The following is a 25,926-nucleotide window of genomic DNA, read 5'->3' as shown; positions in this document are numbered from 1 at the left end:
CAGGGAGGGAACAAAGAGACCTGAAGCAAAGCAGCAGGGATTCACAGGGTGTGCCTCAAAGAGAGCAGAATGTTTGGAACTGCAGTTTCCCAGATGGATGGTGCTGAGAAAAGCATCGCAGCCAAGAGCCTCCAAGGGACTCAGGCCGTGTCCTAGAGAAAGGGAAGTAGAGGAGAGGGGGCCATGCCTGGCACACAGCTTCCACCAGGTGTGCACATGGAGACCCTTCGTGACTCCAAGACCAAGCAGTGCCTTCCAGAACTCCCAACACTGTCAGGGCTTCTGTACAGGAACAGCATGGATGTAGTGAGACATGGATGTACAGCAAAGCAACTGGACCAGGCAGCCATGAAAAGCTGTCATCATGTCACTGATGTCACGATACTCGGTAGTGACACGAGCTCACGTGCGCTGCTGTCCAAAAACTTTATTACAGAACTTCTGTACCATGACTTAGTAACCAGGAAAAAAGAAAATCAGGAAACCTTACAAAAGGTACACTTCAAAATCCGAAACGCTTTTACAAAGGAGGAAGGACAAATAAGTGCTGAAAACAGAAGCAGGCAGGTTTCTCACCTGCTGGTAAGGTAACATCTTTATACAGACCACTTCCAGACTCTAACCTTGCTCTAGGCAAACCTACTTCTAGGATAACAAAGAACAGAAGTCCAGTGATACCTACTGCTCTGGAAAGGACCTGCAGGTCCTGAAGGAAAGCATCTACGGCTGCAGGAACATCTGGCGGTGCAGTGACAGAGCCCAGGGGCTGCTGGAGGAAAAGCTGCGAGCAGGGCGTGCTGCGGCACTGCAGGGAAGCTGGCACGGCCTCCTGCTTCCAAGGACCTGTGACAGTGACACCCTTACTTTGTAACACACAACCACTGGGACACATGATGTAGAACTGCACTGATGAGGAATTATCTACAGTTAAAATATCCGTTCAAAGCTGTCCCTTTCAGAAAGGAGCGGCCCTCGTGTTCCCCTGGATCAGCAAAGTGAGCCCAGTTGTCTGCAGCTCTGCTCTGCAGCTGCCTTTTGGCTGTGATCTTTGACTCGAGCCCTGCCATGCGTGGCTTTCTTGCTGCTTCCAGCAAATGAGCCAGTATCTGGAGAGCATGGGTGCAGGACTGCAGATTGTTCCCAGGGGGCTGCTGCAGTGCTACATCTGCTGGGTTTTGGTTCTTCAACAAAGCTGGGCAGGCAAAGCTACAAGCGATCAAACTTGTAAAAAGAAAAGGAAAAAAAAAAAAGTTTTTATATCTGCACACAGAGGCTGAAAGGCTTCCAGATAGCAAACAAGACTGACAATATAAAATTAAGGCTACTGTGAGGGGTTCTTGGTCCCTGCCTTGAAAATAACCGAATTTAGTAAATTTATCTTTGTTGAACACATTTTATTTTCTGAAGCAGTCAGCCAGCTGCTGCGAGCACACCTGCAGTGCTGCCTAAAAGGCAGCTGGTTTCATGGGGTCACTCAAAAACCTTCAGACCTCTTCAGACCTGTGAGCCCGTGTGGAGGAAACCTTGTCTCCACCTACTTGCCTTATTCAGTGCTGGGCCTGTTATCCGTGGGTCACAGCACGAGGGGAAGAACTGGCAGAAGCCTTCTGGAGCTCCCATCTTCCTGCACAGCCTCCTGCATCACAGCTGCTTCCCCAGGAGCTCAGAGGAGCGCTGCTAAAATGCTGCCTGCTAAAACCAAACCGGTTCTCAAAGTACTCAGAGGTGCAAAACTCAGCTGGCCTCAACAATCCATCATACTCTGAATTCAGAAAATACAGTTTATGCAGTACGCCCTCCTGTGCCATCGAAGCTATTTACCACGTGGCCAGCAGTGCCTCACAGTAACACACTTTCTCTACCTGTTTCTGGATAAAGCACCGGCAGATAAAACAGAGGTAAGTTTGCTTAAAGTGTGCAGCAGTCCTGTAGGAACACAGGAACAGGGCACTTGGGAGTCTGCTTTTCTCCCACATCTCATTTCTGCAACGAGCACAACTTTACTGTAGCACCGAGGCCTGATACTGCTCAAAAAGTGACTTGATGCTCTGGAGGCTCAGGAGACCCGGACGAGAAGTGAGTGCTGCCTGCTGTGCTGACTTACATCCCTGTGTTCCTGATTGTACTGATAAAAAACAAGTCATAAAATCACAGTTCTGCCCATGCTTTCTTCCAAAATGCTGCCCTACAGGACTTACTAGCCATGATACATTTGTCCTCAAAGGAGAGAGACCCTTCCAGGACTCAGCTTCCTAAACATGTACTATACAGACAGAGATGTGGAACAGTAGCAATCTGGGGGAATAACAAAGAAGATAATTTTGCTACCTGTTTGCAGTCATCAAAACAGCAATACCTTTTTTCTTTTCTTTTTTTTTCTTCATCTGAATCTCCTAATGAAAAAAAAAAAACACAACTTTTTGATGGTATCACAGAGCTGTTGCACAAAGACCCGCTTCTGTGCGCTGTGATTATGGTTTTAAACTTGTTGCAGTGATGACAAATAAGAGTCACACAGACAATGAGGTAGCATAACTACAACGCTGCTGTCTCTACAAGCTGTGAAAGCTGACCAAAGGCAGAGTACTTGAGTAGACAAAAGGGGAACTTCCCCTCTTTCTCCTTTCCTCCACCTCTAAATCTGGATGGGAAAAGGCAGTATATCACAAAGGAAAGTGACAAGCACTACGCCTAGCCCGCAAAGCAGAGCAGGTGGCTGGACAGGTCACTGCAAAGGGATTCCTAAACCAGACTCAAATATGCACAAACTCTTAAAAAAACCCCATTAGTATACAATCACAATGCAAAAGGAACACAAAGGGGCTTTTTCTGAATTCCACATACTCTGGCTGCCTTTTCCTCCTGCTCCACCCCTGCTCAGTCCATTTTTGCAACCTCTCAGAAGTCCAGTTCTATGTCCTCATTGCACAGAGCGAGCAGCTGGCTGCTATTGTTAGTCTATGAGATCCTGGAGCTCCTCATCAGTCAGCTCATTGACCTCCATAATCTTTTCCAAGTGCTCCATATACCGGGCATGGTCTTGCAGGAAGTGTGGTACCCTCATGTTCTCAATCACAGCCAACCCTTTCAGACGGTCCACGTCTTCATATGAGATCTGCAAGGAAGGACACGGGTTAGATCTGCATTATAGCCCTGCTTCTTCCCTGCTGAGGCTGTAAGTTACCCCTTGTAGGTGAGAAAAGGTTTCAGAGAATGGAAGATGCAAAAAAAGTGTAATTTTAGCAAATGTCTGTAAACTTCCAGATTCTGCTTTTGATTAAATCAGTGAATAGATTGAGAGAAAACAGAATGACACCGACCTACAGCAGCGACAGGAACAGAGAAGGCTGGAGCACATGCGAGTCCTGAGGTCTCAGTCAGTCTCAAAGTCTGACACAAGAATGGAGGGGACTCTGTGCCCAAGAGCAAAGAACTGGAAACACTGTGCAGGACGGGTGAGGAAGAAGTGGGGATTCCCACTAGCAAATGTGCCCACCATAAGCTACATTACAGTGCACCTCAAGTGACTAACTCCTGTTTTGGCAACCTTACACATCCCAAAATGTTGTGGGCTTTTTCTTTGTTTTTCTCATTTGACAGCAGGGTGGAGATTAGTTGTACCTCTAGGCATCAAAGCCTTCTGGGTAGAGGAGTGACAATTTCAAGCTTTTTCCAGCTTCTAAGGGCCTGCTACTTTTTTGTAACAAAAGCATCTAATGTAACCAGCATCTAATTTTGTAACCAGCATCTAATGATTCTGCAAGCTAGGACATCAAGCCTTGAGATCACAATAGCTGCGAGTGATGGTCCAGAAGAAAATGAATGCTTTGACTGTTCAATAGTTACACAGGCTGTCCTGCAAACACAGAACAGGTCTCCTCAGGCAGATTCCTCATGATGAAATGAATGTGGCTGTTGCTTTGTCTCTGAACTGCGTGTGCTGAAGCACCCTACAGACAGACACATATGTGCTGGCAGAAACACAAGCCTGACTGTGCGTGCACACTGGCACATCCTATTTCCTCCCAGCAGGTTTGTGCCAGGTGGCTCAAACCTTTTGACTCCCACACTTCTTCTAAGGAGCTGAGCACTGTGCTGTCAGGGCTCGCTGGAAACAGCCTGCCTGCTTAGCGGGTGGTGGTTCCTGTTCAGGAATGGTTAGAGCCAGCACAAGGATCCACCAGCATGTAAGGGATGTGGAAGGGTCCTCTGGAGAGATAAGAGAGCCTAATCCAGATTGCTAAACTTGACCCAGAGGAAAACAGAACTTGTTTCTCCTGAGAGTACACAGAGATACTTGAGTGAGGCCAGAGAAGGGCCACAAAGGGGGTTGAAAAGCACTGAACATCTGACATACGCTGTGGAGTCTTCAGCAGCAGAGCAGTGAGAAGTTTCAGAGAATAAAGCTGCAGTCTTATTTGACACAGTTCAGAGGTTTCTAACTTGGTTCAGTTACTTACACAGTAACTGCCCACCAATATGATCTTTTTGCACAACAGGCAACACTGGATCAAACTGCACCAACACTGTGGACCAGAAGCCTCTATTGTAATGTGCCCTTTATCACCCAGGAATTGCCAAGCAGGCAAAAATGTTGGTGTAGCAGCTCTAAATGCAAGCATAGTAATGTAAACTTGAATCCTCCTTTATGTGAGTACGAACTCTATTTTATGAGCTGTGGAAACTTAGCAGCCCAAGGAACTGGTTCAGGAACTGACAGTTTCTGCAGTCAGTATGGTTTTGTCTGTGGTTTTCAGGTAAAACAAGCAATGACAATGGAGAGAAAATGTTCTCTGAATGCAGAAACATTGTGTATTCTGAAAAAGGCAGGCTCTAACTTAGGAAAAACAGTGAAAAAGAATCTGAGATGAAAAACATGCTGTTATCTTTTCCTTTGTGGAGGAAGGGGATGGCCTTAGCATCAATCTGTGAATTTAGTTTCCTACTGGGACCCCCATCTTATCTAGCAGCTGGCCTGCTTGCTCGAGGCAAGTCAGGCAACACCTTATAAAAGGAGGAAAGGACAGTCTGAGAAATATGACCGTCAAATCTTAATCTGATAGACAAGGAATGAAGAAAAACTGGTAGGAATTCTTAGGACTTTGTAATATTTTTAACCTGCACAGTGTGAACCCAGCGCTGCACGGAACAGAGGTGTCTGTCAAAGTAAAACAAAGCACGGCGACTCACAGATCCTTGCAGACAAGCTTATTCAAATGGTAAAACTGCATCCTGTGGTTAAAGATGAGTCCACTCACCTTGCCAAGTGCTGTCAGAAGGTGGAAATCGATGGACTCCCTGTATCTCAGGATTCGGAGGATGCCATCTAAGTACACCTGATCCTTATTGAAGCAGCCTGAAAAGAACCAAAATGCATTGCATTCTCTCAGGGTTTGTTGAAGGCATATTCTCAGAAACCGTGGTAAATAGAACTTTTTATCCCAGAGTTTGAAAACCTTTCCCAAAATAACTAGAATGCTAAACCCACTACCAAGAAAACAGAAGACAGACTCCAAGAACATCTGCAGCAACAGTTTTGTAACAAACATGCAAGGAAATCAAACTGAGTTTGAACTTCTTCGGTTTTACATTTTACATTCCCTCTTTCAGCAACAAATCCTTTACTGAATCAAAGCAAACGTCTAGAAAAAGTGCATTCCCAGCCTTCTTTTCAAGAGCAGAAATCCTGTGGCCTCATTTCAGAAAGTACAGATGCCTATTTCTCCCTTTCACAGTTTTAGTTTGCTGAAGGAGCTCTGTGCACAGTCTGAAACCTCCCTGAAGCACAAAAACACGCAGGATAAGTAGAGAACCCACCTGGCTGTGATGTGTCAGTCCAGCCCCTCTTGGCTCGTACACAGTAATCCCACCTGGTATTGGGGTCCTGGACAAATTTCCCCACGTCCTGGAACAGCTGGCTGAAGGACATCTGGCTGGCCTGATAGACAGTGTAGTAGAGCAGGGCAGCCCTCCAGAGGAAAGGGTCTTTGCGGAACAGGACGCTGTGGATGCTTGCCAGCCCTTCTTCTGTAGGGTTGATTGGTTTCAACCCATGTTTTCTACGTCCGTTCCAGTTGCACCAAGGCTGGCTATTGTTGTTAAAGCCCCGGAAATAATGAGTTCCTGAAAAGAAAGGAATGTGAGACCTACAATTAACATCTCGTGATTTAAGAATGGGAAAATATTACAGCTGAGGCTGGTTTCAGAACTCTGCACTAGTAGGACTGGTAGCAAGTGCCAAATTTAGCACAGTCTGCAACAGAGGATTTTGTCAGAAGTAGATAGACCGTGCAAATATTCACCTGCTGACCACAATATGAAACTCCTGGAAATGCCTACGGTACAAAAACATCAGCAGAACTTGAGTTCCTAAATCCATGAAAAGGAATTTTCAAAAGTGCCTTGCATGCTGGTTGCCTCAAACATGGCCTAGGCTCGGTGCTGAACAGAAGGAGGGAGAATGAAATAAAGGAAATGCTCAGGGAGCAGAAAAATTGCCTCTTAAAACTGATTAAGGCCCCTACTGCTGCCTTGCAAGAAGCTGCTGTTCCATTACAATATGAGAAATGATGCTCCAGGGCAATTACAGGTCTTATTCTTCAGCTGAAACTCAGACACTACCCAGACTTATCCAGTTTTGATGGAGTTAAGTAGAACAGATCATAGAAATTTTCCACAGGGCTTAGCCAGCCTTGTGTAATGCAAAATCAGTGCAATCCTGCTAGGTACTAAAGTATGCCCACACTTGCAAGCAGTGCATTGTATCAGAAGTAGATCTGTCAACTGAAATGGCTGGTTCTAAACTGGAACAATCACACTATTTTTGTTCCCATTTTTTAAAGCAAGACTGGCTCTAGGTTGGTCTCACAAACATCATGTCCCTGCCACGTGCACGCAACCAAATGGGTTGTCTTCCCTGCACTGCACTTTGCAGTGGTAAAACAAGTTTCTCCTTTCCTTTAGCACATCTATGGCACAGGACCTTTAGACAGGGATGTTGTTCCCTTCTTCTGTGCCTGGTCCAGTAGTGCAAGACAAGTAAGAATGCATGCAAGTACTCCCCTCTGTCTGAAGAACTGACGGCAGGCTCATACCAATTTCATGTCTCAGCATCCCTTCCAGCCAGTGCTCTCTCGCAGTGGAGATATTGATAGTGAGAGTGGGGCGGCCATTCACCACCGTCATTGAGGCTCGAGAAAGCAGGTCCTCCGTGAGATGGACCACAATCTGAAGATGAGAGAGGCCAGGTATCAAACAGCTCCCTTCTCGTTCATGTTACTGCTCTCCTGTGGCCCTTTCAGTATGTGTTTGGAGGGGCCCTCGCCCTTCACAGCCCTTCCTTGCTCCCTCTGAGAGACACTTCTGACAGCTGAGGTGTCCATCACCCACACTCCTGAGAAAACCTCCAACCTGAGTTGGACTTTGCACGAGGATTAACGCAGGCAGGTACAGGACTGCAAAACTGAATGTGGTAACACTGACCAGTTTGGGAGGGTAACCAAATGGAGAGTAAACCAAAGAAACTTATGTTTTCAACCAGTTTCTCATTATCTTGGTATTACTGAGAGCTGAAAAATGTTAACAAAAAAGGACCCAGGAATTAAAAGCTACACGAGATTAACAGTGTTGACTTCCCTACACAATAAAACCCCATCATTCAGCTCCAAGTCCAACAGCAACCAGTCCAATAAAACTCTTATTTAAGATTCAGGAAAGCAAGGTAATGCTAAAGCATTTAAAGTACTGGTACCACTACACTTTACTAATGCCTCTTCATCTGAAGAGAGTATTTTCATGATACTTCACACAATACCAAGTAGATGTATTAACTGTACTTTTGGAGAAGGTTTCATAAGATGACATAGGATATTTGACGAGGGTTTAGGATTCTGCTTCCACACAGACAAATCAAAACAAATATGAGCACATCTGTGTGATGAGTTTAACAGTTTCTCCGGAACTGTTATGTTTAGTAATTAAACCTTATTTTTCATCACATATTTTTGTTTTGTTCCCAATTTTTTTATTATTTATCTCCCACTCCAGCCTCCTCTTGCTCATGGCCAATGACCTCATCTAAGCCTGGGGCTCTGTCAGCTGGTGATTTCAGTTTGGAATAATCCACTTTTCCTACATTCATTTTCATCTTACTCTTCCAAGCAATTCAACATTTAAAATCTCAAGGATAGGAAATAAGTTTGTTTGCACAGGACTTTAAAATGCTAAAAGTCAGGAAAAAAAACAGCACTTAAACCAGCAAATCTTCTTTCAGACATTTTTATTCACTTATGTCACTTTCATTTCTTCAAATTCTTAGAAAACAGTCTCTTGGGCTGCTGATTATTTTTCTTGGCCTCTTCTTAACCCTATTACCTTTGGTGTAAATAATCTGATACAGGAGAATGGCTGACAGAACTGACAAATAAATGGAAATGTGCTCCTCTACAAGAAGCTGTGAAAGGAGGGAAGGAAGGGTGTTGCTCTCGGGCAATCCCAAAGAGCTTTAATAATAAGCATACATGAAGCAGGAAGCAGGCTCCAAGAGATGGCTGAAGCATTCACAAGGACTCTGCATCATTTCAATTGTTCAAAAGTCAAACACAACCATGAGAAAAATATGATGGAAGGAATTCTCTTGTTATTAAGGAGCAAAGGCCTCCCACACAAACCGTCAGGTCCCTCCATGTGCAATGTGAAATGCCTATTAGATAAATAAATGCTCCTTTCCTGATCTGCTGCATGGCTTACCTCACCAAGACAGCCTTCCTTCACCATGTATTTCCTAACATGATTCCAGATGCGGCTTTTGGTCAGCAAGCTGCCACCGGTGGCCTGTTCAAACTTTTCATAGCTTCCATATTTCTGCAGTGTCCGCTCCATAATGTTAATGGACTACAAAACACAAAAGCATAGCAAATATGAGCACAGTAAGACCCTGGTGTCAGGCTGGCACATCTGCTTTTTCTTTTCTTTCTCCGTCTCTTTTTCACCTTTCTTCTAACTTTTGACTCACTGGGAGTCTCTATGAAACTGCAGTCAATAGACCTAGTTTCAACATTCAGACACCAATGCCAAAGTACTGAAAAATGATTCTGACTCACTCATCTTCAATCTGTGTACATAAGCACAGCACAGATGATTATCGCTTCAGTGAAATTTTCCCTTCAATCCTGGGAAAGCTGTATGACCGTCTTGTAAATCAGATACAGCAGGTCACAAGGACATCTGCAGGTTAAGTTGTCAGCACGTTTTTTAATGATTTTCCAAATAATTTTATCAATACGAACTATTACTATCATGTTATTTCAATTCTTGTTATTTTCTTCACTAGGAATCATAGAATCGTAGAATCACAAGGGTGGAAAAAGACGTCCAAGATCACCCAGTAAAACCATCCACCTACCACCAGTATTTCCCCACTGAATCACTTAGTACCACTAAACTTAGTATAATATCTAAACATTCCTTGAACACCTCCAGGGACAGTGACTGCACCACCTCCCTGGGCAGCCCATTCCAGTGCCTGACCACTCTTTTGGAGAATAAATTTTTCCTACTATCCGATCTTAACCTCCCTTGGAGCAACCTGAGGCCATTCCCTCTCATCCTGTCACTAGTTACACAGGAGAAGAGGCTGACCACCACCTCGCCACCTGACCACCACCTTCCTTCAAGGAGTGTAGAGAGCAATAAGGTCTCACTGTGGGCAAGAAGCAGAGAACGATGCCTATAAAGTGATCAGAACTCTGCATGTTGAAGATGTCATTGCTGGGCTGTGGAATGCTCATTCCCAATGATCTACTTCCCAATACATTATTTCACATCCTTAAAAGAAAACGTAACTTAGAATACTCAGCCACAGGGAATTGCTTTTTTTTCACAGATAGGAGAACAGAAGCTCCCAGGAACATCAGAAAGAAAATACGACTGGTATTACTTTAAAGAATGAATGTGCTTGCTAGGAAAATGCCACTAAAAATGATGGTGGAAATCTTACAGACTGCATCTCTTTTTACACTACACATTTATAGCCATGCACCAAACTGATAACACTCTCGTCTCCAGCTGTGTAATTCTGGCATTGTCAGACTGGCTTACTAGCTGCAGAAAGAGGATTCTCACAGCTACTAAGAATCTCATTCTAGTATTTTTCAAGTTGAAACTAAGCAACTCTGAGTAACCGTCACAAAAGCCATAGGTGCTACTTATGGCATGTTTTTGGAGTCACGTATCTCTTTGATGAAAGATGAATTACCAGAATGAATGCCAAAGTGTCTTACTTTCAACTGTGATGGAATTGTTTTCTTCAGAGTGTCTGGTATGATGCCATGTTTTGAGTCTAGGAAAAAAATAATGTTGATAGCACACTCATGTTTTTAGTTATTGCTGAACAGTATTGTAGAGAGCCAAAGCCATTCTATGTTCTCAGCTCACACTAACAAAGGGCTGGGAGTGGACAGAATCAGGGCAGCTGACTTACACTAGCCAAAGGGACGTTCCATACCATATGACATCATGTGGAAGGAGTTCTCAAGGAGGTGGGAGAGTTCATTTCACTCTCTTTTGCTGCTCAAGAAGCTGGGCATCAATTGGGGGTGGTGAGCAATTGCTTCTGCATCACTTGTTATATACAGTCACATACATATATAGTCATAATTATTATCCTCTTCCTTTTCTGTATCTTCATATCCTTCTGTATCTCAACCCATGAGTTCTGCTTTGTTTTTTTCAATTCTCTCCCCCATACCACTGGGAAGAAAGGGGAGTGAGCAAAAGACTGCATGGTGCTGAGCCACCTGCTGGATCAAACCACAACACGAAGAAATACTGCACTTAATGCTCAGTATTTCTTTGCTTGCTTCTCATACTTAATATTACATTTGAAGGGCCTTCTGATCCGCTCTGATTTTTGTTTTCCAAGAATAAAGTTAGCAGCATGTTCCCCCCGAGCAGGACTCCAGCACAAAAGGCTCACAATAAAACCACTCTGTGTTGTGAGATGAAGCCTGTCTCCTCCCCTGTGGCTTTAGCTCTCCAGCCACTGTGCTACCTCCAACTTCAGGCCTAGGCAGGATCTTGGAGCTGTCATGCTCTAGGCTCATCTGTGGTGGATTCGGGATGGCCATGGCCCAACACAGCACCCCAAGATGAAGTCCTGCCACAGGGAACTGTGTGCCTCCTCCAGGCCTCATGGCACCAGCCTCGCTCCCAGAACCCAGCCCATTTTGGCAGCTGGCCCCTGTGGCCTACATATCTGTATACTATGATGTACATGGGACTTCCCAGTAACTTCTTTGGACACTAGGTTGTATAAATGCAGGGGCATAACATAAATAAAGGCTCGAGAGATGTTTCTTTGTTAGTAAATCATTAATTTTCCTGTGAACAGTTAGGTCATGACATCACATATCATTTTAAAATGACTTCAGGCAAACGGAGCAATGTCAGTATCTAATTTAAGTATAAAAAGAAGGAATACACGAATCCCTTACTAAAGGCATAATATTTCTGGAGACTAACAGCAACTGGAACATGGACTTCAACCCACATGGCAACCTGTCTCAAACAAGATGTCTGAAGCCTTTCACAACTATGTCAGCTTCATAGTAATAATAATAATACCCTGCTGTGTTCAGTAGGACTTTTATAAAAATGAGAGAGATGAAGATGCAAGATGTGATAGAGCTGCACCAGTCTGAGCTGTAGCACAGTCCTGAGTCGAAGTTCTCCCATGAGGCCAAAGCCAGGGACTGCAGTTCCCCAGGCAGCTCAGATAGGTCTTTCTGCATTCAAATGTACTTTGTACAGTTGCATAGAATGGAAATTCCACTCAAAAGTTTTCAGTAATGTGATCTGAAATTCTGTAAATCCTGTGGGCAGGACTGTTTGGCTTCATATTCTCTGAAAGTTGTTTAGTGCAGAAACTTATGCAGGGATGGATGTCATTCTCCAAAGAGGCTGGGATTTGGTCATTTCCATTTTAAGGAATCTTAAGGCATCTTTTAGTATCCATCATTCAGGCTATCTTCCTCTACCAGTAAATCCAACAAGGCCAGGGCATCGGCTCTACTGCTGGAAAGAGTCCATCCACTGAGCTTAGCTGTCAGAAGGTCACAGACAAGCAATTTCAGGCAACACCTGGCCTTGACTGAGAGGTCCTACAGTCCCTGTGTTACCAACAAAAGTGGGAACGAGGCCACTGCATTTTATATGTGGAGTGTTCAGCCATAAGAACATGAGTCACATCTTGTCGTTTGCCCTCTGGGCCAGAAAACAAGACGAGGATTGTTTTATTTATTAGTATGTCTGAAGCCTTGCAGTTTCCCTGACCACACTAGCTGCAGCCTGCTCAATCAACGGGCAACAGGGAAAGAGAAACATGTGAGAGTAACAGCTAAATTCTAGTTGGTTTTGAACAGTGCCCTGTTAAGAAGTCATGGAGAAAGTCAACAAAAGACTTGGAAATCAGCTCCTGTTCTCTACTTACAGGACCGACTTCCATCCAAACTAAAACTTGGACAAGAGAGCTTGTTGTGTTCCTTCTTTTCTTCTAAAATAAGTCTTTTCAACAGATTTTTTTATTGCAGAGAAGCAGGAACACTGGCACCACTGCCAGTGCTGGAGTATGGGAGAAGAATTTTGGTGCTTTGATTGCACCAAAACCTCTGAAGAGAAAGGCTGCTGCAGGAGCCTCGTCACACATCCTCCCTACATTTAATTCCAATCTCCTACCATAGGAAGGGACATCTTCTACTAGACCAGGTTGCCCAAGGCCCCAGCCAACCTTGCCTTGAACATTTCTAGAGGTGAGGCATCCATATTTTCTTTGGGCAGCCTGTTGAGTGCCTCACCATAGCCAACAGCCAATAATTTCTACCTTGTGTCTAATCTAAATCTACACTTGCAGTTTAAAAGCATTATCCCTTGCTCTATCAGTATCAGTATCCCTGATAAAGAGTCCCTCTGCAGGTTTTCTGTAGGCCCCTTTAGGAACTAGAAGGCTGCTAATAAGGTGCCACTGAAGCCTTCTCCTCTCCTAGCTGAACAACCCAGCTCCCTCAGCCAGTCTTCACCCGAGAGGTTCTCTAGCTCGCCAATCATCCTCTTGGCCTTCTCTGGACCCATCCAACATTCCATTTCTGTCCTGTGCTGAGGGCCTCAGATCTGGCTGACGTACTCGGTGGGGCCACACGAGGGCAGAACGGAGAGGGACAATCACAACCTTGTCCCTGTGATACAGCCCAGTTTCCATACCTCTTGAAAAGAGGACAGCTCGGGAGTCCTGATGGGTACTGGAGAACTGATGGACGAGAGCAGGTTTGAGGAAGCAGAGGACTGACAAACACTGTTTCTTCTCAACATGAGAACACATTTAAAAAAGAATATTTGAGGAGGGTGCGTAGACGTTAGTAATCAGTTCTTTTTCACTACTGTTTGTAAAGATCAATCACTGCTACGAGGTGCAGCTTTTTGTATGTTGGTTTGGACATGAGTTGGTGTGCAATGAACTTTCTAAAACCACCTAATCATAACAAATAGCAAGAAAAACATTGAACATGCATGAGACCTTCTGCTTGGCTCTCCATAAAAGAGGCTCTGCAGTGCTGAACCCCAGGCACACCAAGAGAGGTGGCAGGAGTTTGGGAGTTAGGAGACCACATCTTTGCTTTGCTCCATGCCTTCACGTTGCCCTCCTGAGTTCTCCCCGCACTCAGCTCTGTCCTCTTCCATTTCAATCACAGGTAAGCGTTGCAGCTTCCAAAGGAAGGGTAGGATGCATGAAGAAGAGTACCTCCTCTTACACCTACCATGTGGAATAACCCATATGCTGACAGTTCAGACACATGCAAACAGATGTTGTGAGTCTGAAGTCACATTCATTGAGAAAGTCAGGAAGCTTAAGCCTCCTCTTTGCTGAACGTGTATTCTCTTCAAAACTACTTAAAGGGTGCTCACCACTATCACCTTCTCCCATGACTGTGTTTCAAGCAAAACAAATCCTGAAGCACTGAAAGAACAGAGAGAGCTGTCACACATGCACTTCTGCCAGAACACAAATCTCTGGGAGGTGGCAGACAGGACTTGTTCCACTGATGCTGCCGATTTGGACACTTGCCACAATCACTTCAAGTGAGAGGGAAAAGGTTTGGGACTTTTTAGCATCCCAGGCACTGAGTACAACACAGAACCCCTCATGCGGGTTTCTACTCCTGTCTCTGAGATGACTCAAAGTCAAGTGTTGCAAGAACTTGCTGGGAAAATACAGAACAGGATGCCAGCTCTTGGTCCTTCCAGCACACAACAGTGAGCTTATTTTCTGGCCTTTGGGCCTAGTAAGGAAAAGCAAGTTACTTCCACTGTTCACAGAGACAAATTCTCAAGCAATATGGAAAGGACCAGAACAAAAGAACTATTTGACTGTCCTGGGTCACTGGTTAGGAGAAATAAGCCCTGTTCTTTTCACTACTATCTAAAGTGTCTCACTGAACCACTTTCATCACTGTTAAAAGAAACATAATTTACAAGACAAGAACCCCTTGCACAACAGATCATGGAAGTAATGAAACAGAACTAATGAGAGCAAAGCAAAATTCTGTGTAATTATCAGGTTTAGGTTTTGATAGTGTTGGCTTCTTGAAATTATTTATAGCCAAGGAGTATTCTGAATCCAACTCATCCATGTGTAGCAGTATAACTTAGTCACTCAGAAACTATCGTAGTTGTATGTACTGATAAGACACACTCATGAATAGTTTGAGGCAACCAACTTAGAAAATGGGCTCAGAGACCCAGGGGCCAGCTTCCCACATTCAGCTGCCAGGCTGAGCTGAGATGTGTGGGACAGATCTCCACTGCTTACTGCCCTGCACAGCTTGTCTGTGTGTGAAGTGAGGGGAAAAACCTCCCAGATGCATGCTTGGGGAACAGTGGGCTGTATCACATTGAACATATTGGTCTTATTAACAGCCATAAAGTGGGCTTCTTTTTTTTTTTTTTTTAAATAATTTGGATCTGGCAGAAATATTCCCAATGAAATACTCATCATTTCTTTTTTTAAATGACACTGTGTCCTGAAACAAACTTCTGCCCCTACAGCAATATCACCAGGAGCCCTCTTCCACCCTAAAAACTGTGCTACTTAGGTGACACCATCAGCCTCGTGTTGTGTGTTGTATGGGAACTGTTGAGCCATAGCCTGAGCCACTGATTGCTCTCCTGAGGCAAGCACTGAGTCAGCCATGGAGCACAGGTGAAGGCGATTCAGCTGTGTGATGAAGGCTGGAGCCTGGCTGCACCTCTCCTAGACCCATTTAAAAGCTGACTGGGAGGGAGGGGTCTCTTGCTGGAGATTGCTCTTGTGGAGTTAGCTGTGAGCCTATAATGCTGGTGAGCATTTTCATTTATTTTTTGATTATCTTTCCATTGTTATAATCTTACTAAGTTTAACCTCTGTATTCTTATTGATCATACACATGTTAATGATATACTTTAACTACAAATCTTATGAGTGTATTTAGTTAGGAGCAGAGAATAACATGTTTCAGTTAAGTGCTCCTTAGGGCCAGTGATGCATTCTTGGGAGTTCAACACACCTCATCTGTGACCTGACCTGTACACTGCAAGGGGTTACCATGCTGAAAGTCTTGTCACTTGCTTTCCAGCTCCACTTAACAACTAATGTGTATGTGTGTAGTGAAAACAGAGCATGGCAGAATTATTTATTAACTCAAAACTGCTGCTTTCTTATTCCTAAAAGGGAAAAGGCTGTATCCCTTTCACAGGAGGGATTACTCACTCAACAAAATGATGACTTATTTAAAAGGCAGCTTTCCTGCCTTTTTGTGCAGCTCAAGAAATAGAAGTGTTCCCAGGCAGATTACTTGAAGTTGCATCTTCTCTGCTGATTTTGGTTCATGTTAAGTCATGTGCCCTGCAAGTGGTCTGGGGGGATAATTATTTCTGGCTAAGTGTTGCCACCTATGGCATATGTGCAAAAACACATGGCTTAAGTGTTGATTTCTAAAAAAATAATGAGGGACAAGTGGTTTGAGCTAGGAGAGCAAATAAGAAATTTCATAGCACTGCTAAAGCATGAAGCTGCTACACTGATCTTGAAGCACATTACAGGTGTCAATCAAAGTGAAAAGCCACAAGCCTGGATACTGCTTTTTATTTCTCAAGTTCTTTTCCCTAGAAGCACACTTTGTGTGACTCAAGAAAGAACTGCATTGTGAAGAAAAGCTGATGTAAAAGGAAGTGAGAAACAAAGAAACAAAGCAAAGTTTGGAAAGAGATGTTAGAATGACTATTTTCAAGTGTATTAATCAAAAAATGTTTACTGCACGACTATGCAAAATCAACTATTAAAAGAGATGGGCTATGCCTGATGTTGAAAGTTTTCCTTGATTCAACTAAAGGCGTGAGGACAGATGTGGCTGCTCACAGGCCTGTGTATCCCCATTGCAGAACTTTGTCTTTCTTTAATTTAATAGAGCAAGCAGTGTGATTCATTTTCCAGAAATGTTTCTGCAGTGCTACATTAACCTGGTCCACAGTTCTGTACGAAAGCAGAAAGGAGGACAGGAAAATACGGCCTGTCTCCATGTCCTGCAGGCGATACACAGCTGTGGGTGAAAATAACTTTGAAATCCTTGGAGATCCTTTAAAATTCTGAAAATGTCAGGTTTTGATCTCATTTAACTGAAGTCCCAGCCCCTCTGCTAGGGAACTGGTGGAAATTTTGATTCATGCCATTTTTCTGGACAGTAAACTTGCAGGAAATGAAATTCCTGTGTGTGGGATGAGGATTTGTAAAGCCAGCTGTAAATGAAAGCAGTGCCACCTGCTGGGCTTGGAACTGTGCTAAAGCTGGGTTGTTTTTTTGTTTTGGTTCTTTTTAGGTATTAATATGAAGTGCAGGATTTTCCTCAGTATTTTTAGGAGCTGAAACTTCCAAGAAACGCTTTTCTTTCTAAAAACTCCGCAACAAAATAGTTTCAAAAAATGGAGGAATAATTCATTATATAGAAGGAGGAATTTTCATAATGGTGTGGTTTGGCAGATCAGTGTTGATTTGCTGGAATGGTTGATGTTATTACCTTTGTTAGCCACAGCACAGCAAAATGGGAGCTCAGTTCTAAGTACAGAACAGCTCTTCTCCTATAGAGAAAATAATTTCTTAATAAAACCCTGACAGAGTTCTTTTTTTTTTAAACATAATAATACAGACTCTGTCTTTCACCATAATATGGTGACCAAACAAATGGGTAACACCACCAGTGTACTTTTATGGATTTGAAAATAAATGTCAGATCTTTCAGAAGTAAAGGTCAATTACTAGGACTCGATGTAATTTAATTCAGGATTCATTTGTCATCAAGAATTTGGGTTTTCTGAACCCAAATATTCGTATTGCATATGAATGAAACCCATCGAGTGGGAAGACTTCTTCCCAAGCACTGCATTCCTTGTAACACAAAGCCCTGTTTAGAAAAGCTTGTCAAACATGATAGTTTAGGAAGATTTTCTCAAAAAAAAAAAACCAACAAAACAGGGAGCAAAGAAGTGGAGAAGGGCTCTTTCTTGCATAGATAAGCAATGTGTTTTTTATATGTAAGCTGAAGGTTAAGGGAAGAAATCTCTTTAGATTTTGTTGTGGCTGCATATTATGGGGGAAAAACATGGGTTTCTTTTAACACTCTCTGGACTGGGATTTCAGTCAGGATCAAGGACATAGCAGTGATCTGCTGCATGATTCAGCTTAATGTAATGCAAATACCCTTTCAAAAGGAATTAAAACAAGGAAAATCAACATATTTAATATAGTCAATAACCGTGACATCAAATAACTGCCATCTCCTCCCAGTCTTTGTGTCACCCAAGAGAACTGGCAGCGTTTCTGCACTGCTTTTTTCCCCTCTGTTTATTAAAGCCTCCTTATGCTTTGTATTATTTCTGTCCTACACTCTGCTTCATTGACTAAAAAGTTCTTTTGCCTTAACTGGATTTACATGGAACATAATTTATGAGAAATGTCTTCTGCCTATTGAATCTTTTAACTATTAGGCAGGCTTTCATCTTCCAGTCAAAAAGACAGCTGTATTATGTTATACCCTCAACACTGCACTTTCCAAACAACACAGGAGAAGGGTAAAGAGGAGCAACTTTCACCTGCTACAAGGGCAAATACCACCTTTATAAATGTGAAAGGAATAAATAGGAGAAAAGGAGAAAAAATGTAACCATACCTGCTTAAGAAATCTGTCAGATGCTTGGCTATGCTTAGCTAATACGTTTGGCAAAGCAGGGTTTTCATATTCAAACTGAGGATTGTATGTGAAATCTGACTTAAAGAACTTCATTTTCTCTTTCTCCACGTTGGAAGGCTTGATTGCAGTTAGCAAACATTGCTTTCGGCTGGAATCATCTCCTTCTTTCCCATGGCTTTTTGATGATGGGGACTGCTTTGGCTTTGTCTGATTACAGTGCCTCTTAGCTCTGCTTCTGGGTCGAGGTGGCAGTCCTATGCCATTCCCTGCAGCTGAGATGCTGTTTGCAAGCTTCACGCCATTAGAGATGGGGCTGGAGATGAGGACAGAGGGCTGCTGGTCTGAGCAGCACCACCCACTGCTGAGCAAGGGCAATGGGACCTTGATTTTGCAGTGCTCGTTGCTTCGCAAGGTGCTGGAGCACTTTGTGGCTTTCCTGTATTTCTTGTGGTGAGCAGGTGACTGCTTCTGAGCATGGTGCTTCTTCTCTTCCTTGCTCTGCAGAAGGACGTTGTAGCTGCTGGTTCCTGTTGTAAAAATGTCCTTAAGGACCCCAGGAGATGGGTGCTGGAGGCTCTTCTCATTATTGACATTCAGTTTATGTTCTTCTGGACTCAGGATTGATTTCTTAGACAGTTCTTGCTTAGGCCAGTGAAGTTTTTCTGCATTCATGGGGGGGGGGGGGGGGAAAGAAAGAAGCTGAAAGCAAATTTGATGGTTTCACATCTTAAAAGATTCAACAACATAAATGAAATGCACAGCTTAACTATGGTCACATCATGTTCAACTTAACTTCTAGACAAATGGAAGAAGTTTGAGTGCCTGGCCTTTAAACACTTGTGTATGGATTTGTGATACCAAGTCAAACAGGTGATTTGTGCTTAACTCTCCATATACAAACACACATCTTGTCTGAGAGTGACCTGCCTGTGCTGAACCACTGACTTGTTTAAAACGAGATTCTGTGTGTGCCTTTATGAATGTGCACTCTCAAACTTTTAAGCTTTTGCATGGATAAACAACTTAGCAAATAAGAAACAGTAAAGGAATAAATGGGTGCTGTTCACAGTGATGTTCCACTGGGATTGGTGCAGTGATAGAAGCTGCCTGGTGTGGTCTCATCTGCTAAATCTGATTGACAGAACTTCCTCTCAGAAAGGATAAGAACACTACAGTGGGCCAGCTGCAGAGGGCAGCTTGCTATACCATGCAAACAGCCCTGTAAATTTTAAAGGCCTCAGTGCTTCACATATGTGAAGTGCTCTCTGTATTACGAAGGAGTATTGAAAAGTGAAAGAAGTGTTCAGCTAGTTCCTAGTAGAGTTGTCCTACAACAATAGCCAGCATTAAGGAGAAGCAGCATTGCAAACCAGTACAGAAGGAGCAAATATGGTTCCTTTAGCAAGGGAGCTCTCTCCTCCTGCTCTCACCCCCTTGCCAGGGGCTACAAGGGAGGGAGGTCCCTGCAGCATGCAAAAGGCACTGAGCATTAAGACTGCATTCAACATTCCTGCTGGCTCATTAGATGTGACCTCTTCACTGGTTCCAGCCTTCCCTCAGCAGAGAGTTCCTCCTGGAGCACTGGGTGAGCCCAAAGTCAATGCACAAGTATTTCCTGCCACAAAAAAATGCTGCTTACTTCTGCATCTAAACTAAGAGGATTCACAGAATAGGAGATATGGTCAGAGCCTGATTAAAGGCCCCCAAGAAGGGATTTGAGCTTCAGTCCATAGTTAAACATAGCAGAGCTGTAATTACTTTATGTACAGTAATTATACTCTGAATGGAATATTAGCGAGAGATCATTAAATGCCTCCCAGGAAAATAAATCAATAGTAGTTTAATTCCAGCTTCATTTTCACAGGAAAATTAGGTTTTCCTTTCAACATAAGCTCCGTGGCAAAGTATTTCACACTTCTGAAGCTGCCAGTGCAATGTTAACTTCCATCCCTCAGTTCTGCTGTCTGAAGAGACTCTGAAAAGCAAGAAGACAGAGGTCCAGTTTGTGTGAAGAGATGATGAGGAACACCAGCCTAAGACCTTACTCTAGCAGAAGATAGAGGTAGAAATGTTAAGATGCTTCTCTTCTGCTAAAGCAAGTATTTGTAACTGTTTCTTTGGCAGTAGGCTTGAGAATTCAGTTCCAAAGCTTGGTGCAGGAATGAGTGCCTTGGTCAGATGCTATGGGATCACTGCCATTGCTGGTGTGACAGCCAGCCCACCTGGCTCACCTCGCTGTTCTGTAGGCTGGGGAGGAACCATCTCAAGGAGAGTTAGCAGCCATACAGCCAGCAGGCTGTGTGATGAGCTCCCATCTGCAAACAGCTGCCAGGTAGTGAGAGTGCTTTTGGACAAAGCCATGTTTGCACTTGAGTATTTCCTGGCAAGTATTGGAGATTGATTTTTGGGGCTATGTTAAGTATAATGGGATGAGAATCCTTGAGAAGGATACACGAAAGGCAAGGAGTTAATATTTGTGTGTCCAGAACATATGATTTTGCTTACTGAGGGAAATTTGTAGGTGGGAATTCAAGGCCTACATCTCAAACAGCACAGATGGATGATGTGATATCAAGGGCAGTAGTGCTTCTCCTTCCCTCTGGATCCATTCTCAGAAGTTACAAAGAGCAGAGCAGTGAGCCTTACATTGCCACCATCTTATATATTTATATGAATTTGATTTTTAAAATGATTAAAATGCATATAAGCTACATACACTGTATATATCACATGAACTACACTATACATAACTTTTATATTTCACATAAATTCTATATATGCTTTATATAAATCCTACATAAATGTTATACGCACAAGTATTTTATCAAAATCTGATATAAATTTGAATATATATACATCTAATATGTCTTATATGCACTTTCTATGCTCTTTATATAATTTTTTTTATTTCTGATATGCATACCATATACATCTTATATTAATTTGATGTAAGCAATATAAATACCAGGAAGGCTGGTCACTCCTCAAAAGGAAGTCTTAGAAGAGCAGGCTGTCTGCCTGTGCTGTAAGATGAGCCACAAGGAACAACACCAGCATGGGTGAACAGGGAACTTTTTCTGAGGCTCCAGGAGAAAAAGAGAGTCTGCCTCTGGTGGAAGAAGGGATGGGCAACTCGGAGAGAATACAAAGAAGCTGCTGGGATATACAGGGAGAAAGTCAGAAAGGCAAAAGCCCTGAACTCAACTCAACGTGGCCACTAAAATATAAAGATAACAGAAAACTGTTCAATAAATATATTATCAGGAAGAGGAGGGCTATGGAGAATCTTTGTTCTCTACTGGATGTGGTGGGGAATGAGACCACTGAGGATAAGGAAAAGACTGAGGTTCTTAGTGCCTTCTTTACACCTGTTTTTAAAAGTCAGATCAATTATTCTGGGGGTATTCCACCTCCTGACCTGGAAGTCTGGAATGGGGGGCAGAATTCACCCTCCATGATTCAAGTGGGAACAGTCAGAGACCTGCTACTCCACCTGGTCTGTCATAAGCCTGTGGGACTGGATGGGATCCACCTGAGGTGCTGGTAGTGTGATTACCAAGATGTCTTCCACCATCTATTAGTGTTCCTGGTCAGTGGGAGAGGTTCCAGAGGACTGGAAGCTTGTTAATGTGAGTCCCATCAACAAGGAGGGTTGTAAGGAGGATCTAGGGTACTACAGTCCTGTCAGCCTGACCTTGGTGCCAGGGAAGGTTGTGGAACAGATCATTGAGTGAGATCACACAGTGTGTGTGGAACAACCTGGATAAGACCCAACCAGCACAGGTTTGTGAAAGGCAGGTCCTGCTTGGCCAACCTCATCTTCTATGATCAAGTAACTTGCCTGGTGGATGAGGGAAAAGATCCTTACGTAGTCTATCTGGACTTCAGCAAAGATTTTGACACTGTGTCCCTCAGTATTCTCCTGAAGTAGCTGGCAGCCCAAGGTTTGGACAAGTACTCTGTTTGCTGGGCAAAAACCTGGCTGGATAGCCTGGCCTGGAGAGCTGGTGAATGGAGTTAAATCCAGCTGGTCATTGGTCATGAATGGTGTCCCCCAAAGGTCAGTACTGGGGTCTTGTTCAATATCTTTATTAATGACCCGGATGTGGGTATTAAGTACACCTGCAGTAAGTTTGCAGATGACATCGAGTTGGCAGGAAGTGCTGGTCTTCCTGGGGGTAGGAATGCCCCATAGAGAGATCTGCACAGGCTGAATCACTGGGCTGGAGCCAATGGGATGAAGTTCAACAAGGCCAAGTACCGAGTCCTGCACTTTGGCCACAACAACCCCAGGCAGTGCTACAGGCTTAGGGCAGAGTGGCTGGAAGACCGTAAACTGACCTGAATGTGTTGGTCAACGCTCACCTGAACGTGAGCCAACAGTGTTCCCAGGTGATCAGGAAGGCCAATAGCATCCTGGCTTGTATTAGAAACAGTGTTGCCAGCAGAAGCAGGGAAGCCATGGTGCCTCTGTACTCAACCCTGATGAGGCTGTACCTTGAAAACTGTGTTGAGTTTTGGGCCCCTCTCTACAAGACATTGAGGCCCTGGAGTGTGTCAAGAGAAGGGCAGTGAAGGTGTGAGGAGTCTGGAGCACAAATCTTATGAGGAGCAGCTGAGGGAGCTGGGATTGTTGGTCTGGAGGGGAGGCTCAGGGGAGACCTCATTGCACTCTACAACTGCCTGAAGAGAGGCTGTGGTGAGGTGGGGGTCAGCCTCTACTCTGAAATAACCAGTGACAGGATGAGAGGGAATGGCCATAAGTTGCACCAGGGGGGGTTCAGGGTGGATACTGGGAAAAACTTATTCACTGAAAGAATGATCAAGTGCTGGAATGGACTGGGATGTGGTACAGTCAGCATCCCTGGAGGTGTACAAGAAAAGTTTAGATGCAGTACTAAGGGACATGGCTTGGTGGGTAGGGGGACGGTTGGACTGCATGATCTTGGAGGTCTTTTCCCACCTTTGTGATTCAATGATGTATATATAAATTTTCTTTACTTCTTATATACATCTTATGTTAATTTTATATGAACTTTATATACATTCTACATAAATTTCATTTGCATCTTATATAGGTTGTATACAAACTTTAAGTTCAAAATATATAAATTTGATGTAAATTTTGTTTATCTAATATGTATATGTACATACGTATAACTTTTATAAACATCTAATATCTAAAACACGACTAATATAAAGTTGATATAAATTTTAAATACATTTGATTTAAATTGTATATACTTCTGTAATACGTATGCAAATTTTAAATAAATTTTATATAGATTATATAAAGCTGCTCTGAGGTGTATAAATTCTCATGTCCTTTTTTATATTTCCATCTACACAGCAGAAAACAAATAGCACATGCCCAAATTTCCCAGCTACCTTTGAGAACTCCCTAAAAATACCTAATGTTTGCACATAGATTCTCTCCATTGATCTAGCTGGCAGGCTCAGAAGTCATAAAGCCCCAAATCCATCAACTGTGAGAAACAAACAACAAAATCAGCACGGTCTCTCCTGGAAAGACCTTCTCAGCACATTTACTTTCACCTATTTATATCTTGTTCCTCTCTACAAGAGCTGCAAAAACATGAATTCTGGACATACTGGTGAATTATAAACTCAACAACCAGCTGGATTTGGGGGGGATACAGCAGTAATGTAGAAAGAAGGAGGAAGGCACAGATGAGTTGGCATTAGTAGGGTACCAAGAGATGGAAAATCCTCCTCCTCAGTAGAAACATCATCTTTGTCAAGTCAGGACACTGCTCTGCATCTTTTTTGATCAGCTGAGTTTGGTTTTTGCTGCCCTGTGAGGTGGGTTACCAGGGCCAGTTCCACCCTGTCTGGGACAAGGATGTGCTTTTCCATCCTGCCCACAAGAGCAGAACCAGGTCCTGCCCCATCCCAAAACCCATCGTTTACAAGATACCTGCTGGAGCTTTCAATATTGGGCTAGGTCTGTACTGCAGGCACAAATATACAAACCACACAATATACTACAGCCATGATTTTGCTGTCACTATGTGATTTTTGTTGTTTACTCCTGCATACCTTCGTTCCTGAATGTGCAGCTATTCCAGCAACATGATGGTACTGGAGAAGGGATGTACCCCAAACCTGCCAACAGCATGTATGTGGGTGCCACACATTTCATAATTCTGCACGAAGGAAATACTTTACTTGCTTAAGTTGCATACTTCTTATCCACTCACTAGCTTTGGATCTTGTGGCATTGCACGTTCTGCCTAATCTTGTCAGAGGCTGTTAGAAGAAATGTTTTATTTTATAACATTCAGAAACTAGGTTATACTGATGGTTTCCTTTTGAAGTAGCGAGCTAATACTTTACTGTGTTCATAGCATGTGTAGTAAGAACTGCATGAAAGATTTTTTCCCTCAGATTTTGGACAGTATTGCAGAAAAAAAATCTTCTTTACCTAGGCTACTAAGTCTCTACTACCCAACAAGTTCTAATACACTTGTTCCATAGGTGGCACAAGGTGAATGATGGCAGATATCTGTGGGCATGGATCAATCTCTGCTCAGCTAGCTGTGCTCTATAAAGCACAGTGAGCTCCTGTGGTTTTTGTGCAGCTGTCACTGGGGTTATATATGCATAATGGACAAATCCTATCCAAACTCCAAGTGTGCTTCTTACAGAGCTTAGCAAAGATGTTATTGGAGAGGTTCCCTTACCCTAGGAATGTAACCATCCAAGTTGCTGCTTTTGTTCTTCACTTCTGCGCTACCATTTTAGAATATATTTGAGTTTATCTGTTCAAAATGAGGAAACGCTTCCAATACCTGGGCTTGGATTTTCAGGTTTATAAACAAGCACAAATAATTGTGTCTGTAAGCAAACAGTGAAGTCCAAAAGATGAGAATACAAGATCATAACAAGTAACACTCCTCCTCCGGTACACCTTGCAAATGTACAGTAACATTACAAAGACCTTTATTTCAGGTATTCGGGGAACGTGAACGGATTAAAAAGCCACATGAAGTTAATTAGATCCAACGATTTAGGGTTGAGGAGGGCTGTCAAAAGAATATTCTGCAACAAGCAGGCACCCGAATGAAGCAGACCCGTGGCTGTCGGTGGTGACTGTAATGGTTCTCTGTGACAGGTCGAATTTAACCGAGAAAAAGAGCCGCGGGAAAAATATCTCCTCACATCGCCCACCCTGCGTGTTTCCCGCGGCAGGAGCGGGGAAAGCGGCGCCGCCTCGCCTCAGCTCCAGCCCTAGCCCCAGGGCAGCACCCCCGGCAGCGGTACTCACCGGTGACACGGATGGATTCCAGCATGGCGCTCCGCCGTCCCGAGGCCCGCCCGGCCGCCCCTGGGCCAGCCGGCAGCAGCCGCCCCGGCGGAGCGCCCGCCCTCAGCTGCCGACTACAAGTCCCAGCATGCCGCGCGCCGCTACAGCCCCGCGTGCCCCGCGCGGGAGTGCCGAGGTGCACGCTGGGAGTTGTAGTACGAGAGGTCACCCCCCAAACAGAATACTTGTAGCTTCTCCCCGTGGCGTCAACCCGTAAGGCTGGGAAACCCACAGTGCGCTGATGCTGCGGAGAAGCCCTGTTTCTGTCCCATCCGGGATCCCCCTTTTTTTTTCCACCCTGCCAGACTCAAGTTTCTAGGCACTCTTCAC

At 43.8% G+C, this 25,926-nt stretch overlaps 1 protein-coding gene across 2 annotated transcripts; it reads right to left on the bottom strand.

The window, feature by feature from the left end:
* Positions 1-412: 412 nt before the first annotated feature.
* Positions 413-25,657, bottom strand: MATCAP2 (microtubule associated tyrosine carboxypeptidase 2). Of its 2 annotated transcripts, XM_052693249.1 has the most exons (7): positions 25,558-25,657; positions 18,249-18,931; positions 8,749-8,892; positions 7,095-7,227; positions 5,818-6,123; positions 5,259-5,356; positions 413-3,115 (listed from the first exon to the last, which is right to left on the bottom strand). In XM_052693249.1, exons 1-7 carry the CDS (start codon positions 25,580-25,582, stop codon positions 2,954-2,956), a joined length of 1,551 nt encoding a protein of 516 aa, XP_052549209.1. In that variant the 5' UTR covers positions 25,583-25,657; the 3' UTR covers positions 413-2,953. The 2 variants fall into 2 exon arrangements, with proteins under 2 accessions (XP_052549209.1, XP_052549210.1); XM_052693250.1 differs by lacking the exon at positions 18,249-18,931 and having other exon boundaries at positions 25,558-25,635.
* Positions 25,658-25,926: the final 269 nt, after the last annotated feature.

This window comes from Tympanuchus pallidicinctus, unplaced genomic scaffold, assembly GCF_026119805.1.
Source record: "Tympanuchus pallidicinctus isolate F22 unplaced genomic scaffold, pur_lepc_1.0 scaffold3, whole genome shotgun sequence".
Lineage (NCBI taxonomy): Eukaryota > Metazoa > Chordata > Aves > Galliformes > Phasianidae > Tympanuchus > Tympanuchus pallidicinctus.
The sequence above is the reverse complement of the archived record's forward strand: the minus strand, read 5'-3'. Positions and strand labels throughout refer to the sequence as shown.

Coding starts and splice junctions, on each gene's coding strand:
- MATCAP2 (XM_052693249.1), bottom strand. CDS start 25,582: ATGCTGGAATCCATCCGTGTCACCG. Junction 8,893..18,248: donor CTGACAGATTTCTTAAGCAG/GTATGGTTACAT, acceptor TGTGTTTTGTAG/TCCATTAACATTATGGAGCG. Junction 3,116..5,258: donor TTCTGACAGCACTTGGCAAG/GTGAGTGGACTC, acceptor CCTTCCTTGCAG/ATCTCATATGAAGACGTGGA.